At 46.0% G+C, this 14,365-nt stretch overlaps 1 protein-coding gene across 9 annotated transcripts in view; it reads left to right on the top strand.

The window, feature by feature from the left end:
• The window catches only part of BCL2L13 (BCL2 like 13), a 50,561-nt gene that overhangs the window by 33,727 nt on the left and 2,469 nt on the right, over positions 1-14,365 (top strand). For 5 of the 9 annotated variants that reach the window (XR_011464340.1, XM_070371647.1, XM_070371648.1 and 2 more), the window contains one exon: positions 3,247-3,390. The exons of 1 other annotated variant lie outside the window; for it this stretch is intronic. Coding sequence is in view for 5 of the 8 variants with exons in the window: in XM_070371647.1 (XP_070227748.1) it covers positions 3,247-3,390 (144 nt within the window). In the remaining 3 variants the exon portion in view is untranslated. Of the gene's footprint in view, positions 1-2,644; positions 2,761-3,246; positions 3,391-14,365 lie in introns of those variants that run through there. 3 more of the 9 variants (XR_011464338.1, XM_070371650.1, XR_011464339.1) reach the window with 2 other exon arrangements.

Raw genomic sequence — 14,365 nt, 5'->3', positions numbered from 1 at the left:
GCCAGACTCCGCGAGGCTTGAGCCTTCGTGGAAGTGAAGCCCCTGGAATAGGACCTGCTGTGCGGTCCCGCGCTGCTCTCTCAGTCCCTTAGGGCAGAAAAGAGCCCAGCTTGTCATGATAAGCAGCTGAAATGCCTCCTTCCACCCCAGTCAAAATCAGATTGGCTAATTTAAGCATTTAGCCCATATCTTGTATTTTATATTTTGCACAAGTATTTGCAAAATTTTGATATAACATCACTATATGAAGTGGCTGTCTGGTAGGTAAATGAGGCGCAAATGAAAAAGTATTCACAAAGCATGCCCAGTTTCCAAGCTGAATGTCAGTTCATCTGAGTAAAGATTGTAAAAGCATCTCGGTAAAATGCTCTTTAAATCAAAGTAACTGGAGGAAGAAAAGCTGGTCACAAACCCATATTAATAGAATGATTTTTTCAAAAGTATATGTGTAAAATGTAGGCTGTGTAGAATGTATATACTGAGGAAAATAATTGGAATGTATGCCAGAATATTAAATAATCCGTAGTAGTTATCTCAGAATTATGGGTTATTCTTTAATTCTTTATTATCCCTCATGGCGATTGGTTTTTTTCTCTGAACTTATCTGCTTATAGGAAAAGAAGAAAATGACCATGAGAGAGGAAAGCTAGAGTGTTTAGTGCCTGGTGCTCACATGGTAACAAGTAGACTGTGGAAGTGCAATAGCAAGGAAGAGTTCGTTTGCTTTGGTTGATTTTTAGTGCAAATTACATCACTCATCTTTTAAAATCTTGTACTGAAACGTCAGGTGTACAGAGTGGAGCACGCAGTGTGATGGACTTGCACCCGTCCCTCAGCCTCAGCAGTTGTCAGCCTGTGTCTGGTCTTGTTCGTCTGTTCCCCACTCTCCCCTGGATTATCTTGACGCACACCCTGTAGATACATTAGTGTGTATTTCCAACACCTCAATTATTAGCAGTAATTTTAATATCATCAGACAGCCTGTTTAGTATTCACATCTTCCCAGTTTCATGAAGATATTTTCCTAAGCTCGTTTGAGAATTGAGATCCAAACAAAGCTCACGAATAGTATTTGCCAGGCCTCCCTGTCCCTAACCATCTCCCGGAGTTCACCCAAGTTCATGTCCATTGAGTCAGTGATGCCATCCAACCATCTCATCCTCTCTGCCCTGTTGTCCTCTTGCCCTCAATCTTTCCCAGCGTCAGGGTCTTTTCCAGTGAGTCAGCTCTTCGCATCATGTGGCCAAAGTATTGGAGCTTCAGCTTCAGCGTCAGTCCTTCCAATGAGTTTTCAGGGTTGATTTCCCTTAGAATTGACTGGTTTGATGTCCTTGCTGTCCATTAGGTGTACAGATGATACAGAACTCTTGTGAATAGTGAAATGTGGAGTTGATGGAAACAATTGTAGAAATACCCATGAAGCTTTGTGACCACAGCAGTTAGAGGGCAGTGGGTATGACTGTACAAAGACGATCTAAGTTATAAACTGTGAGAGTGTCATCAACCAAGTAGAAGATGCTAGTCTTACAAAAGGAAGCCTCTGCACTCACTGCATTTCAAGGAGTATGTAATTGCAGTGAAGAAGATTCAGGAAAGAGTAACAAATGATGAAAGCGGTGGAGCAGTTGCTATATGAAGAATGGACTAGAAGGTTAGATTTCAGCGTAAAAAGTAATAGTGAATCAGAGGGAATACGGTTAAGGACTAACGTTAAGACAGTGAGAGGATTACAGGCTTATCTCTAGATTATTGTATCATAAAACTAGGGCAGCTACGCTTGATACGTGAAAGAGGTGAATTTTAAACAATAAGAGTATTACTCTATATGGCAAGTCTGAAACATTTGCGGCTCATTTCTGAGAGGCAGTAGAGCTTAAATGTGAATAACTTTAAGACATTGCATGTAGTACATTACTGTGGGAAATGAGAATGTTTTGAGGCCTGCAGGGCCCCAGGCCCTAGGGGTTGGTGTGATGTGTCTGCTGGGCTGGTTCACAGCTCCCCTCCCTGCCCCAGCTGAGACTGAATATGGAGCTGGACGAGCAGCTGTGCTCCTCTTTTCAGGAGTGCTGCAGGTGTCTGCTCGTGCAGAAAGCCTTGTGGAGTCCTGTCTGTAGCCCTGCACCCCTCTGCTGGTGCTGAGAAGCGATTTTGACTGCACTTGGGGCTAGAGTTCTTTTAGAATACCAAAAAGGAAGATGTGTGTTTGCCACATTTTTCTTTCAGACTTTTTAATAGAGATTCCCTCGGAGCCGCTTTTACTTAAAAAAAAAACAAACAAAGAATATTAGTAAGGATATAAACTCATTGTCTTTTCTGTTTGTCCTCTTCTGCAGAAATATATTGTAATCCCTCAGCTATGACCTTGGCAGGTCAGTGACAGGAAACTGGTTTCATTTCCTTTGGCGGTCCTTTTTGATGTTGTAGTCAGAAGGATTTCAGGCAGATGGTTAGCTGAAAGTACTTAGTTCTCTTCAGTATGCAGGGCGTTTTGGGGAAGGAAAAGGACTCTAGTTAGTCTCTGTCATAAATTTTAATGACTTTTTAATATTGAGCCATAAGGTTATTAGTGATACTAACAACTCTGGTTTTTGATGACTTGTGTAAGATGGTTCATGACTTTGAAAGTGTTGTGTTCAATTAGGTAATAAACGGACAAGGACAGCGTGCACCAAGTGCAAAAGATGCACACTTGAAAGTGTGTTGGCACCGTGTCCCCGCTGCGCTCTTCCTAGGCTGCCACTGTCGCCAGTTTCTTAGGTATTTTCCAAAAATACTGGAGGGTTCTACAGTGTTCACGCAAATGGTGCCATCATTGTACACACCCTGCTTTATCTTTTTTCACTGAAGATAAATCTTGGCAGTTGGGCAGTGCACAGTCTAATTCATTTTAACAGCTTCTTGATATTTTTCTGGATGACCAAAATTTGACAGTGCCTGTTGGGTCATTTCCAGTCTTTAGCTGTTTTAATGCTTCAGTGAATTTCCTGTACATATGTAATTACACATAACATGCGTGTGTGCACACACGGAGGCCTGGTTGTTTTCATATAATGACATTTGTACCACCCTGTGGTATAAAACGTACATGCAGTTTTCTCCAAAATTCATGTTGAGGTCACTGTTTATTATAATAAAAAGGGAATTCCATAGAGATGCACGAAATGTGTTTTCTAGTAATTGAACATGTAGAATGACCTGTACGAATTTCAGTTTGTGTTTTACTCCCTCATCTTTGTGTTGAAGATTTTGGTGCCTCTGATTTTGCTACGACAAATGCTTCTGGAGCTGACGAAACGCGGCCAGGAGCCGCTGGGCGCGCTGCTGCAGTTCGGCGTGACGTTCCTGGAGGACCACGCGGCCGAGTACATCATCCAGCAGGGTGGCTGGGTACGTGCCTGCAAGTTGTTGTGGTTGTTCTAAATTTTTTCTTTAAGAAAAAAAATTAAGTCTTTCATGGTTGTTTTTAACAGCCTAGGTTAAATTCATTGGTATTATCATTCAGTATTAATATTGTGATTGAATGGTGATCAATGGAAAGGCTATTCATGCAGTTTAATCTACTAAGATTTTGCAATACTTCTGAGTACATATGTGGTATTTTTAAAAAGTGTTTATGAAACATTTTACACTAGCAAAGAGCACAGAGGTAACCAAGGGATGAGGACTAGTAAATGAGCAACTGTGTGTCTACCGTCCCGCGGAAGGAAGAGCACAGCCAGCCCTCGGGGTCTCCTCTTCGCCCCTGGATTTCCACATACAGGGGCGGCCCCTGTCTGAATTGTAGCTTCAATATACACGTATTCCCAGATAGTGTATTATCTTGTTTGTTTGGACTTTATGTAAATAGTGTCATATGTATTCCTCTGTAATTTGCTTTTTTCATTCACTGTTATATTCTTGAGATTCATCTAGGTCATTGTTTCTCAACTTTTTTTCATTATCTCCTTCCTTCCTGAGGATCCTTTTTAGACATGTTTATTCTTATCATCTCCCTCCCCATGAGAGATTTTCAAAGTGCACATCCAAGTCTGTCTGTGTGCCGAGGCCAAGGCCTTTGACGTGGCTACGATTCTCCCCTCTCCACACCAGTTTTCACCCTCTGTGGATTCCCTCTGCGAATGCGTAATCTGAGTCCACGTGTTGGTGGGCGTTTGGTTTTTAAATATGTCCCAGCTTATCGGTAGTTTATTTAACGACAGTCTTGCCGCTGGACAGGTCCACCTTTCTGCGGTTGGAAGCATTGCTCTTTGGAACACTGTCGGGCACGTGTGCAGGAGTGCCTCTGGCCATACGCCTGGGAAGGAATTTCCGGTTCCAGCAGTGTAGACATGTTCTGAGTTGCAAGACAACGCCCAACTGTTTTCACAGTGTTTTCCGACTTGTCCTCTGTCAGCAGCTTGTGAAAATTTTTTTAATGTGAGAAATTTTGTTGTTCTGTCTCTTCCATAACACTTACTATTGTCAGACTTATTAATTTTAATAATTATTTATTAAAATAAGATTGTTTAGGAATAATTGTAAATTTACAAGTTACGAAGGTAAAGCAATCCCACATCCCCTTCCCCCAGTTTCCCACGTTAGCATCTTACATAACTATGGCTCCTTTGTTAAATTGATTTTTCCATATTGATTTTCTATCCAGCACATGTGCTCAGCTATCTTATGAGTCTGACTATCTCTGGTTCCTTTGGGTTTCCTACATAGAAAACCGCACCATGTGTGAATAATATCAGGTTTTTTTTTTTCCTTTGAGTCTTTTTTTTTAAAAAAGGCACTGTACTAATCAGGACCTCCAGCACAGTATTAACAGCTTTGGTGTTAATCCATCCTCGTCCTTTTCCTGATATTAATGTGAGTGCCTTTAACATGTCACCATTTAGTTATATCAACCTCCATGAGTGAGGCTTGTCTGTAACTTTCCTTGTTGTGTTTCAGTTTTAAGCCTTCATAAAAGAATTTGCAGTTGGGAAGAATGTCTCCTTTTTTCCCCCTGTACACTGGAACAGTTTGTATGAGATTCGGATTATCTGTGCCTTGCTTCCCATGACATTTCTTCACAACCACCTGGTGTTTTCTCTGGGGGAAGGTCTCTTTTTCTTGTCAGTCTCTGGTCACTCCCGTGGGTCTCTGGCTGAGTCAGATCTGAGCTGCTGGGTCCTCGTTTAGTCATGTGGGATCATTCATGCAGGCGCACGGACTCTAGTTGCCATGCACGGGCTTACTGGCTCCATGGCGTGTGGGATCTTAGTTCCCCCACCAGGGATCAAACCTGCATCCCCTGCATTGCAAGGTGGATTCTTAACCACTGGACCACCAGGGAAGTCCCTTACACTACTATTTTTTTTTTTTTTTAAACTTTACAATATTGTATTGGTTTTGCCAAATATCGTAATGAATCCACCACAGGTATACATGTGTTCCCCATCCTGAACCCTCCTCCCTCCCCATACCATCCCTCTGGGTCATCCCAGTGCACCAGCCCCAAGCATCCAGTATCGTGCATCGAACCTGGACTGGCGACTCATTTCATACATGATATTCTACATGTTTCAATGCCATTCTCCCAAATCTTCCCACCCTCTCCCTCTCCCACAGAGTCCATAAGACTGTTCTATACATCAGTGTCTTCTTTTGCTGTCTCGTACACAGGGTTATTGTTACCATCTTTCTAAATTCCGTATATATGCGTTAGTATACTGTATTGGTGTTTTTCCTTCTGGCTTACTTCACTCTGTATAATAGGCTCCAGTTTCATCCACCTCATTAGAACTGATTCAAATGTATTCTTTTTAATGGCTGAGTAATACTCCATTGTGTATATGTTCCACAGTTTTCTTATCCATTCATCTGCTGATGGACATCTAGGTTGCTTCCATGTCCTGGCTATTATAAACAGTGCTGCGATGAACATTGGGGTACACGTGTCCCTTTCCCTTCTGGTTTCCTCAGTGTGTATGCCCAGCAGTGGGATTGCTGGGTCATAAGGCAGTTCTATTTCCAGTTTTTTAAGGAATCTCCACAGTGTTCTCCATAGTGGCTGTACTAGTTTGCATTCCCACCAACAGTGTAATAGGGTTCCCTTTTCTCCACACCCTCTCCAGCATTTATTGCTTGTAGACTTTTGGATCACAGCCATTCTGACTGGTGTGAAATGGTACCTCATAGTGGTTTTGATTTGCATTTCTCTGATAATGAGTGATGTTGAGCATCTTTTCATGTGTTTGTTAGCCATCTGTATGTCTTCTTCGGAGAAATGTCTATTTAGTTCTTTGGCCCATTTTTTGATTGGGTCATTTATTTTTCTGGAATTGAGCTGTAGGAGTTGCTTGTATATTTTTGAGATTAGTTGTTTGTCAGTTGCTTCATTTGCTATTATTTTCTCCCATTCTGAAGGCTGTCTTTTCACCTTGCTTATAGTTTCCTTTGTTGTGCAGAAGCTTTTGAGTTTAAGTAGGTCCCATTTGTTTATTTTTGCTTTTATTTCCAGTATTCTGGGAGGTGGGTCATAGAGGATCCCTTACACTACTTACTTTTATAAAAAGAGTTTTCTTTTGCAGAATTCTGAGTATATGTGAAACAGAGAAGTGCATGTAACGAGCCCCATCCCTTAGTCCTAACAACCATTGACTTACTGCCAGTCATGCATCAGTCTTGGCCTAATCACTTCCCGTCTTAATATTATTTTGAAGCGAAATCCAGACATCCTATAATTTTCTCTGCAAAGATTTCACTGTGTATCTCTGAAGATAAGGTTCATTTAAAATTTTACATTACAATACCATTATTGCATCACAAAAAAATTAAAAATAATTCCTTCATATCATCAGATAACCTTTTAGCATTCAGAGTGTCTAACAGGCTGAAAAGGGAATGAGGTTAGTAAAATGCTTCTCGGAGTTTGAATGAAATACTGGATTTGAGCTTGCTGGAACTTGGACCATCAAAGTAGATGGTGTGGGTCAGGTCGGTGAGATCATGCTGACAGTGGTCTTGGGTTCAAAGAGACTTTTGTGACAAGACCCTCCTCTCTTCACCAGGAGCTTTCCTGCCCTGGGTGGGTGCTGTAGGAACATCCCCAGTGTAGATGCCCAGCCCTGAAGCAGACACCAGGAGGGAAGAGGGGAGACACCTTGAGAGATTCTGCAGAGATGGTGCCCCCTTTTTTCACGGCTCCCTCTCTCTCCTTTGTAAAGATGTGAGTGTTCAGGCGCCTCTGATGGAGCTCCTTGGGTGGGGGGGGTGGGGGGTCAGATACTGTCAGCACGTGTCTTCAGAGCATCACCTTCCCTCCCTCCTTGTACGGCCTCCCCTTGTGGGAGTGGGGGCTCTGCTGGTGAGGTTTTCACGGCAGACACAGTTGCTGCTATCTCCTTGGGGGCAGGGCTGTCATGGTGGCAGCCGCTTCTCTTGCCACTGCCTCCAGCAGAGCCCTCCCCGCGTGCCTGCCCTTCCCGTGACTTTCGTGGACAGAGGCAGGATGCCCTGCTCCAGCCTCGGGTTCCCAGTGCCCTCCTACTGTTGTCATTGCTGCTGCCCGTGGGCGGCTCCCCCAGGGACCTTCCTAGCCTGGATGGTGCTCTGTGATGGAGGAGGAGGAGCGTAGAGGGGGCATTGTTTATCCCCTTCTCAGTGTTCTATTTCTTTATGATGGAGTGCCTCAAACTTTGGTGGTAATTATAATTCGTTATAAAATATTTTATTCAACTAAAATCTGTACGCTTAAAATAGAACAGTATGTATGAGTGATTAGTGTGTTAATATTTAAAATGTGTCCTTTATAAATGTGAGTGCCCAATCTGTATTTCACACTGTTACATTTGAGCACCCTGTGTTTTTGTATTTAAAACCAAGAGCATGCTTTTCTGGCTAATTGGGGAAAATACATCCTCTGACAGAAAGCGTCAGCACGCATCTCCTTCCAGGCACTTGGTGTGGACGTGCATTGACAGGTCCTGACAACACCGGCCCGGAGGAGGGTCACTGGGCACGTGGTGGTGCATGTCTGTTACATAAGGTCTGTCATATGACTTCCCCGGCTGTGTCTGTCTGCAGCCGCTTGAACGTGAGCTCCTGAAGTGGAGCTGGCTTCTCAAACCTGCAGGAGAGGCAGTGAAGGAGGCAGTGACTTGGGGTGAGTGGGGTGGCCCTGTGTACTGAGCTGTAGTCGGTGGGGTGGCCCTGTGTAGTGTAGTCGGTGGGGTGACCCTGTGTAGTGAGTTGTAAGGCAGGTGTTGGCCTTAGAGATTTGAAGAAAGAAAAGTGATTCTTTGTTGTCTGAATCATAGAAAGAAATGGCTGGGATAAATGTCTTTGGAGGTCTGCAGGGAGTTTTGCTTGTCCTGCTGCTGCTGCTAAGTCGCTTCAGTCGTGTCTGACTCTGCGACCCCATAGATGGCAACCCACCAGGCTCCACCATCCCTGGGATTCTCCAGGCAAGAACACTGGAGTGGGTTGCCGTTTCCTTCTCCAGTGCATGAAAGTGAAAAGAGAAAGTGAAGTTGCTCAGTCGTGTCTGACTCTTCACGACCCCATGGACTGCAGTCTACCAGGCTCCTCCATTCATGGGATTTTCCAGGCAAGAGTACTGGAGAGGGTTGCCATTGCCTTCTCCTTTGCTTGTCCTAGGTCTTGTTTTATGAATATTTTGTCTTCAAGTGTCCCCCCCCCCCCACCATTGTACTGTGTTTGAGATGATTTGCCATTGTACTGAATTGAGAGGTTTTAGAACAGAGTCTGATATGACTGAAGCAACTTAGCAGCAGCAGAACAGTTTTAGGTTTATGGAAATGTTTACCAGAAGGTGCAGAGATTTCACATTAACTCCCTGCCTCCACACAGGAGAGCCTCCCGCTGGCAGCCCTGGCCAGATGGAGCCTCCATTACACTTGTTGAGAGGCACGCCAGCATCCCCCAGAGTCCGCAGTTTACATTAGGGTCCAGACCTCTTGGTGATGCTGGCTATGCATTCTGTGGGTTGGGATGAATTTATGGTGACATGTGTCCCATGAGTGCTGGTCTCATTGCTCTAGAAACCCTCTGGGCTTCCCCTGTTTGTCCTCCCTCCCTCTGAACTCTGGCAGCCACTGACCTCTGAATTGCCCCATAGCGTTGCTTTTCCAGAAGACCATACTGTTGGGAGACACAAAGTATGTAGCCTTTTCACATTGGCTTTTTTCACTTAGTAATATGCATTTGAGTTTCCTCCTTTCCTTGTTAGCACTGAATACTTGCCAAGTGGCTTGTGGGACCTTTGTTCCCTGACCAGGGATTGAACCCACATCCCCTGCTGGAAGCGAAGTCTTAAACACTGGACCACTAGGGAAGACCCAGGCGCATTTTTTAAATTGGTTGTTTATTTTCTTAATGTTGAATTTTAAGAGTTCTTTGTGTTATTTTGGGTAACAGTCCCTTATTGGATGTGTCTTTTGCAAGTATTTTCTCCCAGTCTGTGCCTTTTCTTCTCATTCTCTCAGAATTATCTCTTCAGTAGTCTAGCTTTTCATTCACCTCTCTCATTGATTGTGCCTTCTTTCTAAACAGTCATCACCAGGCCCACGATCTTTTAGCTTCTCTCCTGTGGCATTTTCTCAGAGTTTTGCATTTTACATTTAGATGTACGATCCGCCCCTGCTCCCGCGCACCACATGGCTTGTGGGATCTTCGTTCTGACGCCGGGATCAAACCTAGGCGCTCAGCCGTGAAAGTGCAGAGCCTTACCCACTGGGCCACCGGGGATTCCCTGTGACCTGTTTTGAGTGAATAGGTGCCTAGGTTCATTTTTGTAAAACAGATTTTTTTTTTTTTTTTTTTAAAGTTTTGACTGTGCCATGAGGCAGGTGGGTCTTAGTTTCCTGACTGGGGATCAAACCCTTGCCCCTTGCTTTGGAAGCCTAGAGTCTTAGGCACTGGATCACAAGGGAAGTCCCCAGAAAGAGCCTGATTATAACTCCTGCATCCCTGCCATGTCTGGCTCTGGTGTGTGTGTACGTTCTCTTTTTGCTGTGCCTTGTCCTTTTTTCTGGATAGCCAGGCTTGCTGTCCCAGATAGAAGGAACTGCGTCCGGAGGTCTGGGTGACGTGGTGAGGCATCAGGAGGAGATGAGTTTGCAGGCCTGTAAATAGGACTTTGCAGGTGAGCGAGCCTGTGGGGTCCCCCACCCCTGAACTTGACAGGAGCTTCTCTTTCTCCCTCCTCCCCAGATGGCACAGATGGCCAGGGTGGGGCAGTGCTGGGCATTTCCCTCCTCTGGGGTCAGGCGGTGGTTAACTGGTTTCCCCTGCCGGCAGAGCTTGTCAGGGAGAGCGGGGTGCTTGGCTGCTTCAGAGGGGCTCCTGTGCCCTCGCCCACCCAGAGCAGGGGTCTGGGGTGACTCCCAGAACTGTGGGGCTTCCCTCTGGCAGTCCCTGTGCCCCCACCCCCAGCCCGCCTGGCTTCCTCCAGCCCCAGGGCAGCCCTTGGCCCTGTGTCATCTCCTCTCTTCTCGCACAGTCCTTGAGATTTCTGGTGGTTGAGCTTTTTAACCCACTGCAGGGCAGAGTGGAGACGTCTGAGCCCCTGGGAAGGTTTTCTGTTTTGTTCTCACTGAGCCCCCACTAGTTCCTCAGTTACAGGGTAGGTTTTCTGGGTGCTGAGTGAAGCAGGCCTCCTGTGAGCTCAGGTCTGGTTGAGGAGGCAGATGGGAAGGGCTGGGCGGCACGTTCTGTGCTGTGGGGAGTGTCACAGTATTCAGAGGCTGGGAAGGCGGGGTCAGTTGGGGTACAGTCAGGAGCGCACATCTTATGGACCGGCAGCAGCTTTCTAGAGAGATGTGGAAAGTGACTGCTGGTCTGTACTGGGACAGTAGGGTGGGGGCGTGTGTGCGTGCGCGCACACGCTTCTGGAAGGGGAGGTTGGAATCACGATTTGTTTGTGGACCCAGCTCTGCCAGTCATTAACCCTGAGTTTGGGGGGAATTCATTTAATGTCACTGAGCCTCAGTTTCATCTGTTACAATATGGAGGAGCAGATGGTATGAGAGTATTCTGTGAACACGTGACGTTTTTTACAAGTATCAGGTTTTCAGACGCATCTCTAGTGTGTGTGTTTTCTTCTTCTTCCCAAGTCTGATAGAAGTTTCCTTCAAGTGTTGGTTCTCACTTTGCTGGGCAGTGGTCAGGGCACAGCCAGCTGTGAGCAGGACTGCCTGCCCCAGCTTCTGCGCCTGCGAGGGTCACTGTGGGACAGGCTTCTCCTTGGGGTTGTACAATGTGTTGTGAATCAAACCTCACTGTGAAAGATTAGATCATGGGGGGATTTGTCATCTATAATAATAATAAATAGCTTGAATAAAATTAATTTTTGTCTTTTTTCCTTTGATTTGAAGCTTCCCATTTCTATTTTAAGAACTGCAAACCTCAAAAAGGTTTTGTTTGAATCAAGGACATCAGAAGACTTGGGAACTTTTAGGTCGGAATCTGTTTGAATTTTCACACTCTGGGAGGTGACATACAGTTTGTGATCTAAAGTCAGTTCAGGGGGTTGTGCAGCTGAAATAATTTTAGTGTATTAATGGCTCAGTGTTTCGCGAGATCTGCTCGTTTCATGTGTGAGTGTGGGTGTTTACTGCACTGTGTTTAAATGTGTCCTTTGTGGGTCTTAGTCATCATATTAAGGTGGAAAGTTACCTTAATATAAATCTCTCTCACACTCTGTTTTCTTTTTCTGTTTTTGTAGTTTTATTTTTTATTTTATTATTTTGGCTGCATCATGCAGGGTCTTAGTTCCAGTCAGGGACTGAACCTGGGCCCCCTGCCTCAGGATTGTGGAGTCTTAACCACTGGACTGCCAGGAAGTCCCTCTGTTTTCTAATTTTAGATTAATAGTGATCTCAGAGCCTTTTGATTGCTAGTACCCTGTCTGACCGAGTATAGAGGAGCAGGCGTCTGTGTTATCTTCTTGGTGATAAGGGCTGGGGTGACAGGTGGGCTGAGTCCCTGAATGAGCTCCCCGGGGAGCGTGGTCTTGAACGTCCTCAGGGGATCAGCTCCTCGGCAGCTGTGGCCCTGCGAGTGAAGCAGTGCCTGAAGTGGCACAGCAGCTTGTACCTGTGTGAATGGGAGTAGAAGGGAAGCAGTGCGGCGGATGCAGACGCGGCAGAGCGCTGCTGCAGCTTCGAGGTGCTTCTCCGGGTGATCCCAGTCCGCTTCACTTGTACCCACCTATTCCACTGTGGTCCCTTCAGATATTTCAGTTTCTTCTCTGCCTTCCTTTTTACTTGAAGAATTTCCTGAACATAACTTCTGTATTTGCTTGATGGAAACACCAAGAATAGCATTTTCCAGTTACTTCTCGCCGTAAACTCAGGAAAAGCACCAATGTGGGAGGCAGGGGCTCGGACCCCCAGGCGAGCCGCCCGGTCAGCACCAGCCCCCGCCGTGGGCTTCAGGCCAGGTGTGCACCCTCCTCGGTGCTTCGGTTTCCTTATTTTGACGGCAAAATGAATTAAGTCCGGTCTTCGGAAGGACATGGTTGCCCGATTCTCACAGTAGCTGAGGGACCTTGGGCGAGTTCCTACTTCTTGGGCGCCATCTGTTTAAACAGAACACAGTTCTCTGTTAAACTCTTGTTGGTCCCAATTAATTTTATATTTTTGAGCCCTTGAATTTATTCCTTTGTGTTTTTGTGTCAGTGGGACTAAAGATACCGCTGTTTGCAGTGATACAAGTATTTTGTGCTGAAAGTGATTGAAGTTGTTGCTGTGCTGCGTGTAGGTGAAGACCTCCCCCGCTTCTCTTTGGCGCCTTCTCTCTGAGACAGCCTGCCTTCCAGTAGTGACCGTGACTGTCGCCGGAGGGGCCTCCAATTGAGATTCTTGCTTTAGCTGACCAGAAGCAAAAGTTTCAGTGATCATCTATTCTTTCTTTAAAATTTCTTACATAAAGCACAAAATTTTGGGTAAATCATGATTAAAATGTCACGACCAATATACAGAAATAAATTGTAAGGAGTCCACGACAGCAGGGAAAAAGCGGCTGAGCCTGACTGGTGTTGAGCCCCTGGCTCTTGCCGAGCTGTTGTCTTGACAGCCCTGCTGATAGTGCTGTGTGGTGAAGAAGTCTACTAGATAACGACAGAAGGTTCTTAACTTTCAGCTTTGAGTTGTTAAAAATGAAGAGAAAAGTAACTGTACTAAATGCGGTCTTAGTTTAACTTTTCCCTCATTTCATCATAATGGAACTTCTGAAATTCCCGTTTCACTTGTTTGGGCTTCGAGCCTTTAATAAAACAGTACCATCACAGGATGGCTTTCCTGGTGGCCCAGAGGTCAGGGCTGCACACTTCCACTTCAGCGGATGCAGTTCAACCCCTGATTGGGGAGCTAAGATCCCACATGCCCAGTGGCCAAAAACAAAAATTAGCAAAAGTCTCCTTTCTGAGGATTAAAATTTTTACCTTTTTTGTTATGTTTCTTTTGCTTTTGCTTTTTAAACCAACTCTTGGGCTTCCCTAGTAGCTCAGTTGGTAAAGAATTTGCCTGCAATGCAAGAGACCCGGGTTCGATCCCCTGGAGAAGGAAATAGCAACCCACTCCAGTATTCTTGCCTGGAGAATCCCATGGGCAGAGAAGCCTGGCAGACTACAGTCCCATGGGGTTGCAAAGAGTTGGACACGACTGTGCAACTTTCACTGTTTTCACTTTTTTTGCTGTGAGAGGGTCTCTTTTCAGCCCTTGCTGGGAGTACCCTTCCGGGAGCACGCTGACTCTCAGGGCCTCTGGAGTCAGCTTGAACAGTCGTCATGAGGCTGCTCCAAGCCCAGTGGAGCCATGCCTCCTGTGACTGCAGAACCAGTGGTGCGCAGAGCATCAGCAGATGTGACTCTAAGGACAAGGACGCAGGGAGTTAACCATGTCTGACCAGAAAGGGTCTGGTCTTGGCTGAAGAACAGAATTATTCTCCTTGACAGAGTGGGAGCCAGTGTGCTCGCATACACTCTGCAGCCTCTTGTCACCATCTGTGGTATCGTCCAGGCTCGGCGAGACCTCCCGTCCATCTCCAACATGAGCCCCTGGTCAGGGCTGCCGGTGTCACGTGAAACGCGTGACTCGTCTTCATGTCTAGACAGTCAATTTGTTAAGCACCAAAATTGAGTCCGTTCTTCCCTGTGACCGGAGCTCGTGGCCACGGCCACGCTGCCTCTCTGTGGCTCCCACCCAGTGGAAGGGCAGGAGCCTGTGCCGCCCATGGGGGCAGCTCCATCTGTGACCAAGCGGTCCCGTGCAGCGGAGTTCAGGCCGTAGCTCTGAGCCCTCTGTCCACTGCCAGCCCCTCCCTGGTCACTCCAGGCTTGTTCAGTCCCCTGCTCCGTGTTTCTGGGCCTCTC

Source organism: Bos mutus, chromosome 5, assembly GCF_027580195.1.
Source record: "Bos mutus isolate GX-2022 chromosome 5, NWIPB_WYAK_1.1, whole genome shotgun sequence".
Classification (NCBI taxonomy): Eukaryota; Metazoa; Chordata; class Mammalia; order Artiodactyla; family Bovidae; genus Bos; species Bos mutus.
Note: the sequence above shows the minus strand (reverse complement) of the source record. Positions and strands in the feature narration are given on the sequence as shown.